The 22,820-nt window shown below is 40.0% G+C and overlaps 2 protein-coding genes across 3 annotated transcripts in view; one reads left to right on the top strand and one right to left on the bottom strand.

The window, feature by feature from the left end:
• Nucleotides 1-6,276, top strand: part of LOC146965068 (glypican-6-like) — an 87,742-nt gene extending 81,466 nt beyond the window's left edge. Inside the window, exons 7-9 of one of the 2 annotated variants that reach the window (XM_085765767.1) lie at nt 1,375-1,511; nt 2,842-3,017; nt 3,805-6,276. In XM_085765767.1, coding sequence (XP_085621893.1) covers nt 1,375-1,511; nt 2,842-3,017; nt 3,805-4,010 — 519 coding nt within the window. In that variant the 3' untranslated portion in view covers nt 4,011-6,276. The remainder of the gene's footprint in view (nt 1-1,374; nt 1,512-2,841; nt 3,018-3,804) is intronic. The other variant, XM_085765766.1, reaches the window with a different exon arrangement.
• dct (dopachrome tautomerase) lies at nt 6,158-10,637 on the bottom strand. Its single transcript, XM_085765768.1, has 8 exons — nt 10,121-10,637; nt 9,707-10,006; nt 9,132-9,232; nt 8,521-8,687; nt 8,238-8,417; nt 7,983-8,118; nt 7,683-7,884; nt 6,158-7,071 (listed from the first exon to the last, which is right to left on the bottom strand). Exons 1-8 carry the CDS (start codon nt 10,407-10,409, stop codon nt 6,896-6,898), a joined length of 1,551 nt encoding a protein of 516 aa, XP_085621894.1. The 5' UTR covers nt 10,410-10,637; the 3' UTR covers nt 6,158-6,895.
• Nucleotides 10,638-22,820: the final 12,183 nt, after the last annotated feature.

The raw sequence follows: 22,820 nt of genomic DNA, 5'->3' as shown, positions 1-22,820 counted from the left end.
TTTTATTTTATTCCCAGGGGAGGTCTTTTAGCGTTCTGTGTCTCAGTGGGGAGTTTTATACAACTGCCAAGACTATTTGTTTGTTCTGCTTGGTTGGAAAAAAAAACATTCCACATTAGTTCACTCTTTATGGAAATATTGCTTCATCCAGCTGTATTTCTTATTATGGAATATTTATGTGCTAAAATAATGCAGAAACTATCTTAAGATATGTGAAATATGGCATTGCCATGTTTATTGGATGTGCTCATTCAATATCTATCTTATGAAAATGTGAGTTTGTCAGCAGTGTAATTCACCTATTTGCACAGACCTGGTTTTGCTGGCACATCCCGAGAAAAACTGTGAATCTCTCACTAAACTTAATGTGCGAGGTTTAGTCAAACATTGCCAGTCAATCTCTTGCATTGAGTGCAGCCTTGACCCTCTGGGCAGTATCAGAGCTGCTGAAGTGCTTTGGCATCAGTGTGACAGGATTAACACATCAAAAGCAGTGTCGGGGCCTACAGCAGCGTCACACAGTCAGTACAGCACCTTTCATGTTCTGCTCAGGTTCACTACAATTTCACGTAAGCCAACAGCAAGTCAGACGGAAAAAGATAATGGGCCAACCTGCTGCTATCAGGCTTTCCCTCAGCTTCAGTGAAATATGTCAAATTCTGTGTGTTTGATGAAAGATTGGAGTTCAACAGGCTCAAGTCAGGAAAGCGATATCTGACTGTGTCACATGGCTGGGATGCAAAGGATCATTTAAGTCTGACATTCAAGCTGAAATTATTGCTGCAAGCCTGCGTGGTCTCACTTTTCATGATGCAAACCTTCAATAGTCACCATGAAAGGAAAATTAAATCCAAATCATTTTTATTTTTTTTATTTTTTTTCAGAAGTCGGGGGTTGAGATGTCTCAGGAATCCCTTTAAGATAAGATAAGATAAAAAATGTGGGCGGGACAGGTTTATAATGAATTTACAAATGAGCTGCATCATGACAAACAGGTGTTAAAGAAGAGTAAAGCTCAGTGAGGACATGCGACTAAATGCATTTTAAACCATACAGTTTTTTAAATGCTTTTACAAGGATATATGGTAATGACTGATTTTCTTGTACGGCCTTGGGGTCTACAGGAACTTATCAACTTATAAAAGCATTGGTTATAGCTTTTTCTGGCTGAGGAACAATAATGTCGTACAAAACAAACTTCAAATTTTCACACATCTGCATTCAGTTCATATTTTACCATGTTTTTTTTTTCTTCTTTTCAGCTATGTTAACTTTGAGACTTCTTTACTGGAACAAGTTGACTTGTTTACATAAGGGTTTAGTTTTTGTTGTTTCCTTTGTTTCACCCCTCTAACAACCTCTGTCTTTGCTAAGGTGGTTGACATAAAAGAGAAGCTGAAGCTGTCCAAGAAATTTTGGTCCAACCTGCCCGAGGCAATGTGTGTGGAGGACAGAGTGACCGCTGGAAATGCCAGTGATGAGGAGTGCTGGAATGGACACACCAAGGGCAGGTAAGGGGCGCCAGGGCCCGGGGCTCTAACACAGGCCAGGACAAAAGGTTATTTAGAATTCCAAAGTCTGCTCAACTTGCCTAATCAGTCTAATCCTAGAATTAAGGACCAGATTATTTACTTTCACTGTTTTAAACCCACTCTAAACTCAGAGCCTGCTGCCTGGCATACTTTGACTAATTCATCAAGAAGAATGGAAATGGGATAAGGCCCCTAAACACCCAAGATGAATCATTACAGTCCATGAATGCACTTTTTTAAATGTAGGCTCATCTTCATTGGCACTATTTACAGTTTGTTGGTTTTGTTTTGTTTTTAATCTGAAATATAATACTAGCATGGTCTTTCAGTTTCCTCTATTCTCATTTTCCATTCAAATGTTTGCATAAAAACTCCAAATGCCCTCAGCAGTCACACTTACGTGATGTGCACTACTTTTATGGCAAATGTGCAATGAAATACATGCTGAATACAGCATTCATATTTTACATTCTTTGAAGAAGCCATAGAACTAAAAGTTGTGAAATTTGTGAGTGACCATTTCAAAAAGTAGAATGTGATGTCAAATGTTGTCTTTCTGAGGTATACGACTATACACAGCGACCTGAGCTAAACAAAACACTGTTGTGTCAGACGATTTGTGGAGTGCCCTCACGTGATATCCCACAGCTTATTTATCAGCAAGAATGCAGGCAGCTGACTTGTTTTCCCTGGAGAAATCACTCACATGTATGTCAGAATGTTACCCGACATGATTAGGTCAGATGTTCAGTTTACCAGCGCTGCTTTGTCCTCAAAGAGCAATTGTCTAGTGCTGCATGAGAATGAGACTCGCATCTCAACACAGCCAAATGTTTGTGTATTCAGTCCACTCTTAATCTCCATGTGGTCTTTCTTCTTAAACATATGAGTTTGGATATAGGCTGATATGTGAAGGGATATAGGTTTCCTTTTTGTCCCTACTGCAATGTTTGTTAAATAGTGGATAGTATTTTTACTGTTGTCTGGAGACCGCTTATTTCCACAGAATGTTTATCTGATTTCTGCACTTCCACCTTGACGCTTAATAAAACTCTGGCCATGATGAGATGTTGTTTGATGGTCAATAAGTATTAAGGGAAAATAAGGTTACTTTGATTTGGACTTTGCACTTCAGTAACGGAAATTCATTGCACATCAGACAGCTCGGATAATAGTTGCCTAGTGTGGTGGTGAACGAAGACTAATGAGAAATTGCTTTTGTTTCCTTTTTAACAAGCACCTTGTCAAAACTAATAATGCCACTTTATGCATTTAATTTTGTTCTGTTATTTTGTTTTTTGATAAAAAGATACTTCCCTGAAGTCCAAAAGGATGGACTGACCAACCAGGTGAATAACCCTGAGGTGGGCGTGGACATCACCCGCCCAGACACTTTCATCCGCCAGCAGATCATGGCTCTGAGGGTGATGACCAACAAGCTGAGAAATGCCTACAACGGCAATGATATCTACTTTCAAGACTCAAGTAAGCCATTGCCATGCAGACACATGTGACAACATTGGAGTGTTGTGTTGTTTTTTTCTTTAGGCAGGAAATGTATTTTTAGACCGGCCATCTCTGCCCAGCTCGGTCAAGTTCAAGCTCCAGCTTGTCAGTATCAATAAAGACACAAGACACAATGGAGCAGATAAACAACAAGTGCAGTCTGCAGTAACAAAAAAACAAAAACAAACAATGCCAACAATAGTCTTTATCGAGGTGTGTGAAACAAGTTGGAGCTGAAGAGAAGTGTTTTTACATACAACAAAATTGAATTACATTAAGACAGACATGTTTTTTGTTTTTGTTTGTTCAATCTCTATTAAAAGTATTTAATGTATTAAGCACATTGTGTAGCAATATTAACATTAATTTGTTGTCTGGTCACCACCACCTCTTGAAAGAAACAGCAGGCTGAATGCTCCACTATGTGTTTTTTTTAGTAACTTTGTCTGTCCTCTATTTTGTGAGGCCCACCAGATAAAATGCTGGTTGTAAAACCAAAACAATGAGCTAAAAGGTGCTAAAATGCTTCATAGAGCTAAAGGGAATGGTAGACTCTGATCTTTATTATCCACAGTTTTATCTAGACTCAAAATTACACATCCGTTGGATTATGCCTATAGAATCTTTACATTTAATGCGACAAAACTTACTGCAGCTTTAATGTGACAGTTTAGGTTTGTAAAATATGGTTGAATTGTTGACTTATGCCACTCTGCTATGTCAGTGATGTGCTCAGCCTGGCGTGTGTTTTGTCATGGCGTTGCAGGCGATGAAGGCAGTGGCTCAGGCAGTGGCAGCGGCTGCACAGAGGACTGCCCCACAGACATGGACGCCGCTGCTCCCGAAGTCCCAGTGGTGGAAGCCGACCGAAGCGGGCCTGTGGGTGACTCTGCCCCGCTCCACACACCCTCTGTAGCCCTGCCAACCATGCTAGCCCTCTCAGCCCTGGCACTCCACCGACAATGGAGATAATGCTGGAGGAATGGGCCAAACATGGACAGCAGGGTTTGTTTGTTTTGTTTTTTTCCTTTTTTTTTTCTTTTGCAGTTTTTGTATTCAGGCAGATTGGAGCTACAGTCAAGCAGACAGTATTCAGGCTGCCAGCCTTGAGGCTAGAGGAGTCTGCTCTGAAAAAGAGAGCAGTCATGCATCATGATTTCCCACTTTCCCAAAGATCGTGCAGTGCCATCCTTAGACTTGATATTTTACGGCATCACTTCACCATCTAACGCTGATGCCGACCCAACTCAACAAACTCTGCTTCAGAGATTGGAAAAAAAAAGTATTTCTTGCACATATGGCAGGTATTAATGTAGGTAATGTGGAAAAATATAACACGCACTTTGATTGTTTTGATTTTTTTAAATGCAAAAATTGTTTGTGTGTTGAAAAGTGTTGAGAATGTGGTTATTTGATTGCACCTAAAAGAGGCACAATAAGTTTCATATATGTTTAATATTATATTTTAGAACAAAAACAAATGATAATGTTTTAAAATGACATGAATTTCAGGAACATGTAATTTTCATCTAAAGTTTAATTGAACCTTTGTTCCACTGTAATTCACTCATGTGCCAATTATCGATTTTTGAAAGAAAATTCATCAAAAATGTCACGTTTTCATGCTTTTTTTTTTTTTTTTTTTTAGATCAAATGCAGCCACTAAATTGTGTTACTTCATCTAATGTGTTACAATAATTTCAGTGGAATTTCTTGGGATTTGGTAAGATTGTCGGTTCACTTTATCATGTGTTGGTCATGGATCTGCTCTGCTCTTAGCTATCTATGAACCTGTTCAACAGCTGCCTTGTGCTAAAACTCACATTATGTTAAAAGGGATACGACTGACATTTTTATGTACTCATTTGCCTTGCGACAAATTTATTATCTGCAAAATGTTCTCATATAATTGTTGGTTTCTCGGGCTCAGCTTCAAGAGTAGACAGCCTAGACATAATTATTGTGGAGCACTTATTATAGTACAGAGGCGACATACAGTATGACGCCATCAGTGACATGCTGGTTCTGTAGTGTTGTGGTGTGCGTAATATCAATCATTCATGTCAGAGTGGGTTGGACAAATTCTAATCCGCTCTTATATGTAATGATTGGTTAATAATGTATTTCTGCTTTTTATGTCTCCATTAAGTAACTGCTTGCACAGTGTGTTTCCATCTAACCACTGTAAAGCTTCAGTGACTTCAGTATTGAGCTACTCAATAAGGAGCTACAGCCTTCAAAAGGAAGCCTTATAAAAGAAGTGCAACATAATAATAGAAAATCTCGACTTTGTCATGTGTGCTTTGTATAAATGGACATTGCACATCAATTCAATACAGAATTACCATCACTGAAGGAGGTCTTGTGCGGCTGTAATCTTTGTATTAATTTACAGTAATTGGGGCCTATGAAAGTTTTTCTGCTGCATCCTCAAAATGCTGCAAGTTTTTTCCAGAAGAAGTGTTTGACAAATGCATATGTGATTTAATAGCCAAAGCTTATTCTGTAACTGCTGTAACAATTAAGATAAAATAGTCATTAAAATGTGCATTGTAGCAACAAAAGTAAAATACTTTCAGACAGTATTAAAAAGTCAAGTTGTAAATCACAAAATTAAAAAAAAAGAAGAAGATTGCTGCAGTTATGTAAAAGGTGAGGGAATTATTAAGAGAGGAAGTAGCAAACAGCACACAGTGGGCACTGGAAATGCAAAGAAAGGGTCCCTAAATTTATCTGCAAAGCTTGAATGGTTATGTCTGCAGCACAGACAGGCTTGAGGCCGACCACAGTCACCTGTGAAATGAGAATCTGTGGAGACTGGACAGGGCTGAATGCTCCAGTGAAGCTCCTCAGTAGAGCATACTTACAGAGAATGTGAGAGGCCTGGCACTGCTGAGGGGGCGGACAAAACCAGACTGTATGTACATCCACTGTTCTCTGAGAGCCCGTCAGCTCCATAACCACCAGGCCAGCTAAGCTTACATATCCACAGAATTAGCCTGTGTTATACCCTTCGCAGTATATCAATGAATATTTGTTGAGCTTTTCTTTGTCGCATTTAAGTCAGCGTTTGCATCCACATTGCAAGAACAAAAAAATATATATATAAAGAAAATCTGTCAAATGTGTCATTCAAAAGGATTCTTTATTATGAATATAGACCTTACAGGATGCCCTTTTTATGTTTTGTATCATTGAACTTTTAATGGTAATATTTTTGCAATAAAATATTGAAAACAGTTGTCTGGTCAGACAAATTATCTGAAAAATAGAATTAGCTGGAAATGCTACAAGTCAACATTTTTTTTACAATCAATGCATTGCTGTATGAATTCGAATCCCGTTGAGGTGATGTCTGTCTGGAGTTTGAATATCATTTCAACTGAGAGAGGTTAAAGAACTAGATGAGCAAAAATGCCTTACTGTTTTTCATGCAATTAAGATGATTGCATTTGTGTTTTGTTACTGTTCTTGAGAATAAATATTTATTAAAAACATTCCAATAGATTTTTATTCATGGCGACTGATGAGCGGAAATTGTCAAAGGCTCGTATTGTGGAAAGAAAGTGCTGAAAATGAGGTCACACTTTGGTAAACTGACTGAAAAGATTGTACACCAGTTAAATTATGAGGACATTTATTTTGATTGGCTTCACTTGAAACTTTTTTTTTCAGGTGATAGTACAATTCTCATTATTGTTCATGTGACATTAGTCTTAAAATCTAAAAGGTACAGGTTTTTAATTCATTTGCACGATTAGTATGTTCCTCTCTCTCTGTCACACTGTGGATTCTCTGCTCCATCTCTCCTAGGTGGGTGTGAGTACTGAAGTGCATTTCAGAACAACAGGTGAAATCTAGGCCTCCTCTGTGTACTTTCTATTTGTGAAGTCTGCTTTTATCAGAGGTTCAAAGCCACTGTTTCTTCGCTGACGCAGGTAGAGCACAAAGATAAGGAGAAGCACCAAGAGACCAATGAAGACTCCCCCCAGAGTGGAGCCTAGCACAAACACAGTGGGCCCTCCGTCTGCCTCTGTAAAGATGAAGCACAGGTGGAGATAAACATGGAAACCCTTTTTTTCCAGCAGCAAAACAACATTTAAATATCATCCATTATGTTAATAGTATGGTCAAATGTTTTTTCCTATATAACAAGGAGAGATATGGTAGATTTTGTGACCAGTACCAGCTCTTGGGTTTTGTAAAAAAATTCCATTGTCAATTACAAAACACAACAATGGAAGGAGTTTCCATAAGTGCCTACTCTTGAGCTAAAAAACAAAATTGCAAAAGCGGAATGACAAAACCTTTTTATGCTTTCATCTAATGCATTTGCAGCCCTTGAGTCCCTGGTGCATAGAATCTATTATCTTGTATATATTGTAAAAAAAAAAAAGAAAAGAAAAGAAAAAAAGAAAGAATTTCATTGGGAGAATTACTGGCTGCCATCACTTGTGTTTATTAGTTAGCTTTATAGGTCTTGGTAGGTGGGTTTCCTTACCCTAGGGCAGAGCCAGGCTAACACTAAGCTAAGCTAATATAAGCTAATTGTCGCCATTCAGATATTATCCCAATAACAAACTGTTCGTAATGCTCAAAATGTCAAACTATTCCTTTAAAGTTGTTCTTTTAACAATTGCTTACCATCCAGGGCAATGGAGTAGGAATATCCCAGCTGATCAGATGGAATGTAAAGCTCCTCATTAGTGATCGGAGGGAAAAAGGGAACCATGTTGTAGTCCCTGTTGTGGCCAATGGGAGCCATCTCATCTGGGTATGTGGCATTGGATGGACCAAACCTCCTCATCCACTCATCGAAAATAGCATCAGTGAAAGTGTGGAGCACCTGCAAGGTAAACCACCAACAAATACCACAGGGATTCTGTTAATGCCGACTCTACAACATCGTTCAAGCAGCACAAACCACTGAAATTAGACTCTGACCAGAAAGATGGGGTCGTTGGCTGCGGAGTGGGACAAAGAGCTGGTTCCATTGAGCAAGGAGTGGACGAGGTTATGAAGGTTGTTTACTGATTCATCCAGTTCTCCATCTGGCTTTTCATACCCCTCAAGAGCATTTCTGTGAGTTTCAAAACAAGTTTTGTCAATCAACTGTTAAAACTTCACCTAAATCTAACATTGAAGCTGTATCTGCATCTAAGAATTATGATTATTGATGCTAATCAGTAAGAAACTTACCTAAAACTGAAGGAGGAGTTGGTGAAGTAGGGAGGGCTGTCAAAGTCCCTAATCCCAAGACAGCTTCTGACATCATTCATGGTCGGCAGAGACATGTTACTTTGCTCCATTATCCCTCTCTGAATGAGACCCTCGCTAGTGCCGTTACAAAGTGTCACCAGGCGATTGTAGTCATCCAAACTGAGAGGGAAAACAATTCAGGCATTAACATGTGTTTCATCATAATCCAGCCAGTTATTTTGTTCTCTCCCTCACGTTACTGCTTTTAATAGTTTGTGCAGACCTGTTACACACTATCCCCCATCTGGAGAATCTGGACTGGTTACTGATGAGCGAGGGGTTGTCAGGGTTTCGGGCGCCCAGCAGAGAGTCAGTGCAGACGTCACAGTCACTCTGCCCTGTGGCAAAGTTCCAGTAAGGGATCGCAAAGTTCTCATTGCCGCTTAGTCTCTGAAGGGGACACACATATTTTATTGGTATTAAAAATAGAATAGAACTCTTTATTTTGATTGGACACATGGGTTCATTCAAGAATTCCAAGTATCATGCAGTATATTGGATTTTAAGTTGACTGTGTCCTTATTGGAAGGACTTGGTAAAGGTCGCTGCCAGTATAAATAACATTTCTCTTGCATTTCTCTTGGGCAGGTTATCTGCTCCTCAAGGCAGCATAAACTCCAGATATCAGACCAAGACCATATATGTATATATATATATATATATATATATATATATATATATATATATATATATATATATATATATATATATATATATATATATATATATATATATATATATATAGTCGAACAGAGGATTTGAAAACTAGCTGCAAAACCATGTATTATATACAAACTGACAATATAATGAAAAGATGATGGAGATGATACATACCTGCAGCTCCCTCTCCAAAGTCATTAGGTGATACCTGTGCCAGGTAATGAATGCTGGGCCTTTATGTGAGAAGTCAATGGCTTTGAATGGACGACCTGGACCTGCGGGGAAGTAATGTGTTTGTAATGTTGATGTCAAATTAACATTATTGCTTTTTGATTCATGAGAAAACAAATGACTTCTCATTTGACAACATTAGCAGTACAGTGCTGTGTAAACAAAGTTAAAATTGATATATTCAAATATAATAAACTGAGAATTAGCAGAAATTTTTCAGATGAAAGTAAACTTTTATGAATTTGAGTAGGCCTCAAATTTGTAGCTTTGCATAATATAGTTAGAGAAAAAGGTACTCATATAATTTTATCTAGACACATCTGGACCATTTTTAAAGTTTGGCCCAGTCCGATGCTCATCAGCGCTAATTTGAAGAAATTAGGAATTTACAATTAACACATTCTTATTTTATATTCCCCTTGTATCTTTTGTTATCTACCCATGAAACTGATTCAGCCATATGTTATAAAATAATGTGTGCGCTTTTTTTTTTAAGAAACATGACCATGCTTATTTACCAAGGAGAGTGTCTCGGACTGAGTAGTAATGTTGCCACACAAAGAAGTCATAGATGGAGATGTTGGCAAACTGAGGCTCTGTTCCATTTGGTCCCAGGAGTCCCAACCAGTGCTGGGTGGCAATAACATAGTCAGGGTGGATGGTGGTCTTGGACAGCTCCAGGACATTCAGGAACTCCTCCAGCTCTACAGGGGTCAGGGAGTGGATGTTCTTCCGCACCACAGGGGCTTTCCTCTGGTCACAGTTTGGTCCAGTCCAGCCAAATTTACACTGGCCGCAGTCAAAACCTGCAAAGTTACCTGTGACACAGAGGAGCAAACTAAATATCAAATCACAGGCAATTTTAAAGTTAATGTGCCTCTCCTCTAGCTGTTCACTGATTTCGTATCTTAATAAAAATCTACAGCACTCACCAACACATCTGCAAGTCTGGTTGAAGAATTTGGTCGGCCACCTCTCTCTGTCATCAACATTTCTCAGTCTGTACGGTCCTCCCCAGGGTTTGTCGTCGACTCGAACGGCAGAGCAGATTCCTCTCCCGGACAGAGAGCCACACACATTGGCAGCATCTGGGCCCAGAGCAGGGCAGCACTGCTTGGACAGGACGCCCTCCACCGTGCAGCACACTCGAGGAAACTGAGCTTCTGCGGGCTCAGGCCAGAGGAGTAAACAAAGAAGACCAAACCCCAGAGCATTCATCATATTTCACCTGTCGGTTTCCTCCTGGTGACTAATCAGTTTGCAGATCAATCTTGAGCAGCTCTACAGTCAATTAGTTTCCCCAGAGGAGCGTAGAATCTCACTCTGCCACGGTCCCCCGTTGTGTATCTTCAAATTAGATCCAGTGATAGTTTCAACATCAGTGGAAACAACACTTAGACCCAGATCATGTTGTGTTCCAGTTGGTTACATGCACATTAAGGCAGTCTGTAATTTCTCTTCTTGCTTTTGTAGAGCTGAAGGGGGGATTAGACCATCGGTCTTGTGATGATCACCTGACAACAGAGCTGTGAGCTGGACTACAATCTGGACGCCTGCCTGCTTGTACTGCCCAAGGGGACTGTAGCAAGTGTGGTACAGCTGCTCAGTCCCAAAAGACTGAATTGTGTATTAATTTGAGTATGAAATAAAACACATCCCTCAAAAAGATAAGGAAAACAAGCAAATGTGTTGTATTTGCTTCATGCAGTGCAGATTATAGTGCAAACATTTACTCAAATATGAAAAAGAATAAGTTTCAATGTGTGGGGAATATAATAACATCTAAATAATGAGAAAACTGAAACAGAATCATCAATTGGTTTGTTGAGTCACTCTGATCTATAGCATAACACTTGACCTCAGGGCTGGGTAGACACTGTAAAACTGATATGTAAACTTTGATTAACCACTTAAATCCAGGCAGACGCTCCAGTCCATAGAAACCTTCTGGAGCCTGTTTCTTGGGATGGGTCACTATGAGCTTCCTGTGGCAACTGTTCAGCTGACACACTTTGCTGTGCATGTGAGGTTAGAAAAGAGCAGCTGTTGTAATATCAGGCCTCAACGTTCTGGCTAAAAACATTGTGTTCTTATCAGCCCCATAATGCAGCTGAGCTATTTGCTTGCAATGCCACAATGTAGAAACATACTGTTCCACTTTGTTGGAAGTTGGAAAAGGTGAAACTAATTTTATTTCTTGTGAAGAAGGTTCATGCTTTTGCAGGGGGATTTTTTCCCCTGGGGCCAATGAGGTCTTATTTTGACCAATAATATTATATCATAATTTATTTGTTGATTAAATTTTGTGTGATTAAGTCCTGGTGCAACTTAACCAATGTTGTATAAATACTGTATATATGTATTTGAGTAAAAAGTAAAAGTTTTTATCTCTATTTTATCTGAAATATTTTAACCAGTTAACGCACGCTGTACCTCCCACGGTACGGCTCCAGAAGGTGGCGCTAGCATCAATTACTCCCGAGCATTTTTAACAGCAGCCCTTAAGCATATATATTCATGTTATACATTGTTAGAAAGCTTAGATCGCCCCGATCAATTCAAGACCACCCATGATTTTTTTGGTTGCTCACAGCCCTAACAGGATTAGCAGTTAGGTCGGCTAGCCGCTAAGCTAACGTATGATGCGTACATACCTTTCAAGTCTTCCCTTTATCCACAGCTGATCTACAGCGACCATCTTATGACACAAGACCGTTTGTACAGCTTGCCAAGTACCCATGCTTGTGAAATATGAAATCTGTTTCCTTCTAACCAAAGTATTTTCCTCAATATGTCCATGTGTTTAGTCCAATGCGTAACGTAATACACGCGGATCAAAACAAAAACCGGCCCCGTTACCGCATTTTACGAGTTGCACGGCGATCTGTGACTACATGTGACTGAATGTTTACATCCGTGAGGTCTTCCTGCTTCTAACGACACCACTCAGTAGCCAATCGGTGGCGAGGATGGGCCGGGACATGTCTCGAAAGCCAATGAGGACACGTGATGATGAGACTGACAATGTGACTTTGATTGACAGCTGCTTGAGCCAATAGAAATTGTCCGTGAAATGAAGCAGATAACCTTTTAGCCAATAGTCTGAGGTTTTCAACGGTGTATGACACTACGCCATCACGTTTGGTTGCTGATAAACAAACCCCCGTGTATCCGACGTGCGTGCCACCCGCTCCGCGGCATAGAAATACACAATGCAGATAGGCATATAGTTCTATAATCCACTGCTTTTAGGGGTGCGCCCTCTACTGCGCGCCAGGAGTTTAGCGGTTGTATTTTTTTTGTTTCTTTTGGTCTTTTGACTTGAAATTTGGACTGCAGGAAGCCAAGACCTGTGGCTGTGGCCTAATTGTGTCTATAGCCTGCTGAGAGGTCCCTGAATGTCTGTACCCATGTCATTCTATAGGCAAACCTATGGGCGGGGAAACAATTTAATCATTCTAACCTTTGCCATTTTTGTCAGTAAAGTCACAGAATCAAAAAAAACACCTTAACAGTAATCCTGAGAGTGTTACCTTTACAATGATACCAGGCACATCTCTGAATCTTAAACTATGTGGGATCTGTGCTGCTCACAACTTGGGCATGGCGTTATGGCAAAAAACATGAAAAATAGGGGCGTGCATTAAGAGGTTAAAGTACGGAAATACACGCCTCCCTGCTAAAGTACAGGTGTGAGTACACTTAGTTTCCATCACTGTCAATTTAGTTTCAAACTCTAGTGTAACTTACAATCTAGTCTGCATTATACCACTTTGCTTTTCAGTGTCACCTTTGTGAAAGTTTCACAGCAGTTAAAGCAGACATGATTAGTAGTAATTTAAAAAAAGTTTGGTCCTTTGAGAACAGAGAGCGATTAGTCCTCCCAAAAGAGCCTGAACAACAGAAATGCCCCAGAGGCAGAGGAGCCCTCCTGTGTTAACGATGGATCATGAGGCCAACAGCATCAAAGACTTGATTGATGCTGAGGCTGAATGACTGGACGAATGACTGGATTTCCTGTGACCCGTTGTCTCAATCATCACTGGCAGCAACTGAGGTTAGAGAATGAATTTAAGGCGGTATCAATGTAAGACGGGTCATTTTATATTTGGTTTTATTTTGTAATTTTTGCAGGCCTTATGAACTTCCTTTGTGACAATAAAGTTGAGCTTGACTCTAACTGCAGCCACACAGTCAGGAGGAGAAATCAAGAGGTTTTTTTTCCCACACATTTACACTTGAGCATCCACGGGGCTGCACTTGTGACTGGAAACAAGACAATCACTGGCTGTTGTTGTCTGTTCTCCTCAGACGTCATTACAGATGATGACTATACCAACCATGTACTTATCATCTCTTCCCCATTTAGATATAGAAATAAAAACCCATACAGCCAAACGTTTCTAAAGCTGCCTTTGTTCTGAGGCAGGAACTCTACTGCCGTCAGAAACCATTCACCATTAGAGAACCCCTTGATGTTTAGATTCGTCTTTCTGACCCACACTCCTGACACATTCCAGTGGCCTGGCATGTGACTGCTGACCGTTAAGCACATGTAGTATTCACGGTTAGAGGAGTCTGTATTCCCCCCACTCTAATGAGAATGCTTTTAAGTGTTTCCCAGAGTTACAGTAGGAAATAAAACTGTAAAAATATCATCCTAAATTATCAGACAGCATGCTGGATGCTACATATCACAGGATGAAACCTGAATATGAAATACCAGCATTATGTTCAAGACCAAAATAATCAATAATCAGTCAGGGGTGTGGAAGTGATTACATCCCAGAGAAAGTGACAGATTTTAAATCAGTGTAAGTCCAACCTGAGGTGGTAAAGTATCAGATAAACAGGAGTCTTGACTGGACTTGAAGCAGACATAAACATGGCCCCTATGAGAAAATCCATGTGTGACCACTGAGTCCTTTACACAACAGGGCCTGTTAGGTTCACTGCACTCAACAGGATTAGCAGAATTCCTGGAAGTCAAATGGAATGTCCTATAGAAAGTATTTCACATTTATTTCAGTAAATAAGTTTGCAACAATTTAAGTACGCAAGAGAAAGAGAGAGAGCAAGAACAACAACTTGGTGCCGATCCTGAATGTAACTGCTAATTTCATTGTTGTTCTCTGTAGTCACGGCTTGTCATGTGAGGCGTAATTTGCCATTTTGCATGCAAAGAACTTAATCCATTTCGCAACAGCACGTAAACTCAAATGAAATCAAAGACGAGATCAAAATCAAGTAAAAAACAGACCTACTTACAGACGACAGAGAGAAAAAATACAAGAACATATACAAAGAGCGCTTTCAGCATGAGCTCACACATGCAGTACAGTTAGGTATTTCATGTTTGTTCAATATTTTTGACGCTTTATGATTCTACAGTACTTTTCCCAGCTACACTGGAATGAACTATGAAGCTGTCGAACTGGCTGAAATGTAAACACAAACATCAGTATCTTGTTGAATTCTCTCAACAACATTATGCTTTCTTTTTATTATCTCTCAGCTATGACTCTGTCATTTGTAATACCTCCTAAAAACAGCCATTCACTCTCAACTGAATGCAGGAATGTGTAAATAAACCAAATCCATTATTCCTACTGAAACACAGGATGGTGCCAGAGAGCCATGGAGGTATAAGCAAGTGTGTATACTGCCACGGAAGACATTGCGTATGAGACTGGAAAATATGTCTAATAAAAAAATATTATATCTTTCCATTTAAAAATGTTTTATCTGAAACCTCCTTGAGATCTGTTTCAGAAAATCCCACTCTCATAATAAGATCATAGCCAATATATTTCTGCTGTATTAAAAGGAGATGCTGTGGTGACACCATGGAAATATATTTATTGTACAAAGAAGGGAGAAGTGGCAAGAATGAATTACAATTTGCATATCACTTAGTGGTGACAAAGCTTATTCCTTTTATTCACTGTTATTTCTTTTCATACGTTCCTCTTCTCAGGCTCAACATAAGGATGTGCATAATGGTCCGTAATGCATCTTTGAAGCAGGACAAATGAATCCATTCTGTAAATAGTCTTTCAACACAGGTGGGGGGTGATATTATCCACTTGTTACCATGTGGATGGGGAAATGCATCCACTATCTTGTCAGCGTTGTGAATATTGCACTTAACAACACCTAACCCACTATGCATAAGTTTGATTAGAAGATGAACTGGACAAACAATAGAGGGCCTTTTAAATTTTTAATTCAATCCACTTCAGTTGCATTTATAGAGAATAGTGCTCTAATGTAGAAACAGGTGAAAAGCAACCAATTTAAAAGTTTATGCCTGTTTATGTTTTGTAGTTTATTAATGAAATGTAATGACACGAGCCACTTGACAATCCCAGCTGGGCTTTCTTATGGGTTTTCTCTTCCATATTCACAGCAGTCTTAAAAAAGAAAACCTCTAAGTATTCTTATTCTTAATACAAATATGCTTAAACACTGCAGAAGACTGGGCACAGGACGTGTAAACCTCACTATGGTTCAGTTATTTCTCAACATAAATACAAAAATGAATGACCATAAACCAAAACTAGTAGGTTGGATGAAAATGAAAACAAACTTATCAATTATCAAATTAACAGCGCCCCAAAGTTCATTAAAAGGTCAAATGATCACCTGTAAATATTATGTCTCACACCTACATCAGAACAAATCCATCAATTTCATTAACGCACCTCTAATCAATACTTGTAATTATTCAAATATTGAGATAATATTTAAACTTTTTTTTTTAAGTCTGATGCAAAAATAGTACAAGTCCACATCCCTCTCCTCTGTTATTATGTTAGAAAATGTCATTTTCACTTGATTAACCTCACAAGCAATACTGAATTACCAACCAGTATATTCACATATATCTTTTGACTGTCTTGTTTATTTGTTTCTATTATTTATCCTGCTATGATACTGATGTTTGTAGTTGTGGCAACTGTTAAACCTTAACTTTTTATCCATTTTGCACATGAAGAAGCTGCAAATGCAAACAAAAAAAACATTGTAGTATTTCTCCTTGACAGTGTATAGAAGTCTGAGAGACAGAGTGATACTGTATAAGGTGGATGCAGTGTGTGTAGACAGTAGCAGGGGGGCAGTGTTGCTGTTCCTGGTAGCCTCACTTCAGTGGTATGACTGGCCTTTACAGTTTGCATTTCCTTCAGGATGCTCCAACCAAATATGCCATGAAATAGTGTAGGATTGGACATCTTTGTACTTTAACTGTCACCATTTCAAATCTCAACCATGCCAAGCAGTGACTGACAGTATATACAGTGGACTGGGTGGTATGCAGTCTTGTGAAATGAGTAGCCTGTATAGAGTTTTAATCCTCTTTAAGACTCCTATCCATCTCCAAATTAATATCTAGGGGCCACATATCCCTCTGCACTAGTTTGTACTCGTATAACCCACTTCTCTAGCAAACTGATGAAATTATTCACTGGAAAATAAGATTAATAGTTATGCTGCGAAACACGCTTCAGGTCAATTATTTAGGAGATTCCAGTGATATACTCATTACACTATAAAGCCAATTCAGGGACAAGCAGCATGAAGAACTGTGTTGTAGATTAATCACCATTAAAGGTCAACATGCATTCAAATTGCTGAAGATGCTATCCATTTTCATCAGTATGAAGTGCACAGTATATGTGAAACCTATAATGCTCATTACATGCATTTAAATGGGTCTGTCCTAATTACTAATCAGTCTCTTGTACCATTAGAGATGGAAATTAGAAATACAAAACAGACCCCTGGGCATCGTTCACTCAGAATATATTAGAGTTTCCTTTTATAATAGTGTTGGCATTTTGAAAATGAAAAGAAAAAAACCTACAACTCTCGAGACTTTGTCAAATATTGTGATATTTCACAGGCAGGGTTTTACTTTTTATGACTTAAACTAAAACCTCTGGAAGTGTGTACCACTAAAGGACAATTGTTTGTGAATAAAACAAAGCAGTGTGATACATTTTTGTTCGGCTGGCTTCTAAAAAACAAAACTATACTGTTTATTTTGCTATGCCCCAATCAGAATATTGGCTAGACCCTTCAGTGATTCTTTCTTCAGTGATTCCCGCCCACCTCTCTGGCAGCTTACCGATTTACATTTGAGCATAATGCAAGCATTAGAGGAGGCACAAGGCAGCCCTGATAAGTTACAAAGTGCTCCAGGGGTAAACCTCGTAAGAGAGGGTTTGGAGTTATTTACAGCGTTCAAATCCTTCAAAAATTCATGTCTGGAGGATGAGATTGGTTTTGCAGTTGATGCTTTGCACACAAAGCAAACACAATACATATGGAGGGTGTTTAGCTGTAAATGACCAGATGACATTAATTCTAATTGACTGATCTCATCCCATGCTTAGGACCAGCGTGTGTGATACTGCTCAGGACACAAGGGTCCTGTCAAGGCACAGTGTTAGACACAAAGCAGCAAAACAGAAACACTAAGACTGGCTTTATAAATGTGGAACACAGGAGACTAAAAATGATTTTTTAAATGCAATTTAATTTTCAATGAAGCAATACTTAAGTTGTATGGCATTTTCTATTCAAAGATATGTTTTGATTGTGCAGTTCTCATAATAAGAGTGTTCAAAAATTGCAAAGCCATTACAAAGGAGGTTAAAGGCAATGGAATTCCTTCTTATCAGAAATGCTTTCTGTACAGTTGTTCCATTTGAAATGCATTTAATTGCAAATAGAAAAGAAGAGAGAGAAAGCCAACAATGCAAGGGGCTGAAGCATTTTTCTCGTCCGCTTTGAGTGAGCGTATTCAAATCTAAGCGGGCAGACAATGAAGGAAAGGAATCGTGCTCTGAATAGCCTCTCTCTCTCCTTTTCATTCCCAGGCCAATCCACAGCCGTCTTCTTCTCTGCTGTTAGGGGCGGGCTTTCCACACGCAAGCTCAAACTTCCTCGCCACTGTAGAACAACACATCCACCTGATAGCACAGGAAACAGCAGACATGTAAGCACTATTCATCATGTCACTGTGAGGGACCCGCTGTGTGGGAGGCTGGAGCCCTCTGTAAATACTGTCTATGACAATCTTTGTGACATACTTGGGAGTCCGTGTTGTGCCTGCACACGGCTATTCAGCCACTTGTTTGACAAGGATGATGCTCCTTACTTGAGTCAGGCTTTGTCAGGCCCTTCCTCTAAAGCCACGGCCAAGTCTTGACCCGGGATCCCTCTCCCCACTTATTCCAATGAGGGGAGGAGTATCTGGGGATCATGGGGCACAACGTGCCTGAAGCCTGTGCCATTGTTGGGACAAGCTGGGGGAGAGCACCCCCAGCAGATATGCTGACAGTCTCATGGGAGCAAGAGAAGAAGTTGAAGCAAGAAAGTGCACCCTTCAAACTTTCCAGTGCAGTGCTAGGAATTCTATTTCTTCTCAACAAAGATTTATACATATTTATACAAGCCCAAATACTGATAGGAAGGTGGTAGAAAAAAATCTTGGAATTGCAGAGGTAAACTATATGTAAATGCCATAAAGTAATAGACTTGTAGTGCAAATCACACCATTTTATCTTTAATTTTGCTTTCGTACCCTCCCCACTCCCCCCCCCCATCCTCTTTCCTCTGGCTTAAAGGTGCATCAGAGATATGCATTTAAGCATATTCAGAACACGGGGCGTGAAATTAAATGTGTGGCAGAGTGAGAAAAATATACAGACGCTGGAGATGCCTTAAAAATAGTCATTTATGCAGATGGAGAGGAGTGAAATCATTTGCAATGGGATGACCCTCTCTCCAAGCATTTCTCCCCTCACTGTTCTTCCCTAATCTTGCACTGTATCTTCATTTTTCATTGAACTCGCCAGTTTGCTGCTAAGCAGCCTTGTAGATAAGGCAAAGTGCTAAAAGGAGACGACAGAAGGAGCTCAGTGGGCCCGTTTCTATTGCACTTTCACCCAAGGCAATGGGCAGAATTTAACGGATTCCTTCCAACATATGTTTTTGCCAGATAAGTAAACAGTGTGTGTCGGAAATGAAAAAAAAGCATTTGCAATTTAATGACATTACAGCTCCCAGCTTAGCCCGCCGTGCTGCGAGGCGAGGAGCAGAGAAAGGGGAGAGCGGAAGAATGGAACCGGGTGTCATCAATGTTTTTTTTTCTTTTCCCTTGCAAGAAGCAGCACTGAATTCTTCTTATTCTTTTCAAACCCCTTTCCTTCTCCATCCCTTCCTGCTATTTTGTTCTCTTGCCCATAGTTTCCTCGCCTTTGTCGGAATGAAATTATCTATTATTTTATTCAGAAAACTTGCCATCCCCTGCCATTCTACCCTCTCCTAACATCTGATTCTTTCAGATTTTCTGAGCTAAAAACACATCTTCCCTGGCCATGGTGCTCTCACACACTCTCTCTCTCTCTCCCTCTCTTACACTCTCTGTCTCTCACCCCTCATTCCCCCAACCCCCCCACCCTTTAGCATCCTTTGTCTGGCTTCATCAAAGTGCAATAGATGCTTGGCACAATAAAGAAGAGCAAGCCTCTATTTTTGTCATAACATTCAGACCTAATGTGAGGACCAGTAGTAGGTGATGAGATGGAGAGAGAATCACCTCAGAGTCTATATTTCAGAGGCAGTAAACGATCCATCCATCCTATGTGAAACTCAGTGATTTTCCTCTTTTCTCCCTGGCGGCTGTCAGGCAGCTGCCTTATTATAGAAGGCTAATTGTGCAGGAAAGCAGATTATGAGAGTGGTAGGATGTACTCCTTGACCATGTGCTAATGTGATGACAAGTTTGGGGACCCTCTAAGCAAAAGGCGTCGCACGCCAGGGCACTTTTGGCACTGGCTATAATCTGCCTTTGGTATTAACTCAGCAAACCGGCTTGTTTGAGTATGGATCAATCGCTCGCTCATTATTTTTACAAGAAAGCTTTATATTCAAGGCGCTTTCCTGGTGTTGATCTCTCATTAACCATGCTATGTAAATGCACTGCCAATCCCTGTGTAAGGGATACGTCACCCCAGGGCCCAGGCTTGCAGAAGCATGTTAAGGGGGGAAGAAGGGGCAGGAAATTTGGGTCAGTTGCCTTCGCCAAAAGTTGAATTTCAGGTTCTGCTTAAAGCCCCCTGCTCAGCTTTTCTCTTTTAATGTGTTTTTGTTTGGTGATGTTATGTTTTAAATGTCAGCCCTGGAGCTGTCCAGCAATTTAGGAGACAAAAAAAAAAAAAGCCCCGTCTTAGTATTGCTTCCAAGTGTTCATGTTACCTCTGTAATCACTGCTGGCTGCAACATTACACACACTCCATTCACCCACGGTCTTTTATCACCTCTGAGTGTATTGACTGTACAGGTAAAAGGTTAGATAGGGTCAGACAGAGCTGATAATATTACAGGACAAACAGAAACGCCTGATTCTAGGAGTTGAGTGGCGATATGGTGTGTTATTAGCTACCTGCCACTAAACCAACTCATTTCACCGAGCAGAAGGGACCTGACATGTGACACTGGGTCTTGAATCAGCTGTGAACTGAATTAGCTGTCAAGATGCATTGTACATCAAATTAAGAGGGGAAATATTGCAACTTGTTTACTCATTTCTTACATACACATATACAAACATCCAACAATTCGTCGGTGCTCAGACATCTGTTTGCCTGACAAGAGCTCACGAGGCATGTGTGTATGTGAAATAGAGGATCCTGCCATATTTGGCTTCACTGTGCGCTGGCATGGTGAATGACGCAACAGGAAAGTGAACCTGACAGCACCAGGCATCGGCTTGGCATTTCCTTTGCGCCCTACATACATAAATCTCTTATTATTGCTCTGTGTTAGCGATGTATATTTTTACACCTGTCTGCACTAATATCAAAGTGTAGAGGTTTGCTTTTAGAAATTCAACTTCATTTGTGTCTCCTGTAAGAGTTTGTATGGGTGCCATCGCTCTGAGGAGGGAAAAATAAAATAAAAAAACATAAAAAAATAAAAAAAAACATGGTGCTATTCCCAGGTTTCACTCTGCTTTTGAAAAGGACTGTCAAAGGGCACTGTTCACACTTGACCCATTTTATTTTTTCCCACACAAACAACTTCAATGTGTTTTGAATTAACACGTTGAAAGTTCTGCACTTTTCCATGGATATGTCATAGACAGTTCAATGTAATACGCTTCTGTTCTTTATTTGTGCCACACTTATAATTGCTATTGGTAACTAAGACCGCTATTTACTTTGCAGGAGAGGGGGCTGAATAAAACCATGTCTCTTACATGTGGAATGATTAAAAATATTTAGAGACGAGCACCTGTCAGTGGCTCAGAGGAGAGAGCGCGAGAGGGAGAGAGAAAGAGACAGATGTCTCTGTGTCTGCAGGTACTTCAGCAGCTTCTAGCCTTGTAACATTTTTGTTAGCAGCGCAGTGAGAGCGAAGGCCAGACTTTTGATTGCTTTGGCAGTCTCACATCCTTTTATAGATCCCCTTTCTTCCTACACACAAGCAAACAAATCAAGTATAAATACTATGTTCAAAAGCCATTACCTTCAATGTAACCCTATTTGTGGTAACAAAGAAGATGGAAAATTTCAGCCAACACAATGTGACTAGGCGCAGCGTGATGATGTGGCTAAAGTGCATGGGATGTCTGAAGGACCCCTGCATGTGATATCTGGTAGGACCATTAATAATAGATTTGTTCTGAGTACCTTCACATTACTTCCCAATTAAGGTATGAAGTCATGCTCCTTCATCAGTATAACTAATGGGACATTTCATGAAGCAGCCATGTTTTTGAGATTAAAGACGTGTTTTGCAAGTGTTGGATTTTCTGCTGAATATGATAAGGTTCTCGCACAAATTATTGCTTTGCTGTCATCCAGGTACATACATCCCGGTTCTTTATATTGTCATTACTAAGGCATCTATATGGTTGTTCCAGAGCATTACACCATGGCTGCAGAACAGAACAGCGTGTGTGTGGATGAGCAGGGGGGTGGGAGGGTGGGTGGTAGGTGTGTGTGTTTTTTTTGGAGGGGGGGGTGGGGGTCAGGGGGGCGCTATAATAAATGAAATAAAATCTGACAGCTACAGACATGAGATAAGTGTCAGCTCTATTAAACAAACACTTCTACACCTGACATTTTAAAACTTAATAACATTACAGCTATGTAAAAACCACCTCTTTTTTGCGGTTTGTACTTTAACAGAAAAGTAGTGCAAGCTGAATGACAAGCCGTCCTCCACTGATAGAGACAAAATCCAAGTTCCCGTCCACTGAATTCATTCTGCGGGATTCCAACATTTGAGCGTGCGCAAAGATTAGTTATGGAGTGACATATCATTTGGCAATGATCTATTTTGCCACTGTTAATTACAACAAGTCTGCAGAATCTGACTGCTAAACCTCGATATCACAATGCAGGGTGTGAATCCCAAATCAAGCTTTTGCACACCATAATCCTGTTAAAATGTAATAAATAATCCCTGTGAATTAATGTTGGCAATATTTCATTTTAATAAGTTCTTGTAAAATGGAGAGAGAGGGAGAGAGGGCGAGAGAGTGAGGGGGAAATTGATGGCATTACAGCTCACTCACTTCAAGTGTGATTGTGAGTGTGCATGAGGAAATCATTCCTT

Source organism: Trachurus japonicus, chromosome 21, assembly GCF_045865225.1.
Source record: "Trachurus japonicus isolate A0001 chromosome 21, Traja_1.0".
Taxonomy (NCBI): Eukaryota; Metazoa; Chordata; class Actinopteri; order Carangiformes; family Carangidae; genus Trachurus; species Trachurus japonicus.
Note: the sequence above shows the minus strand (reverse complement) of the source record. Positions and strands in the feature narration are given on the sequence as shown.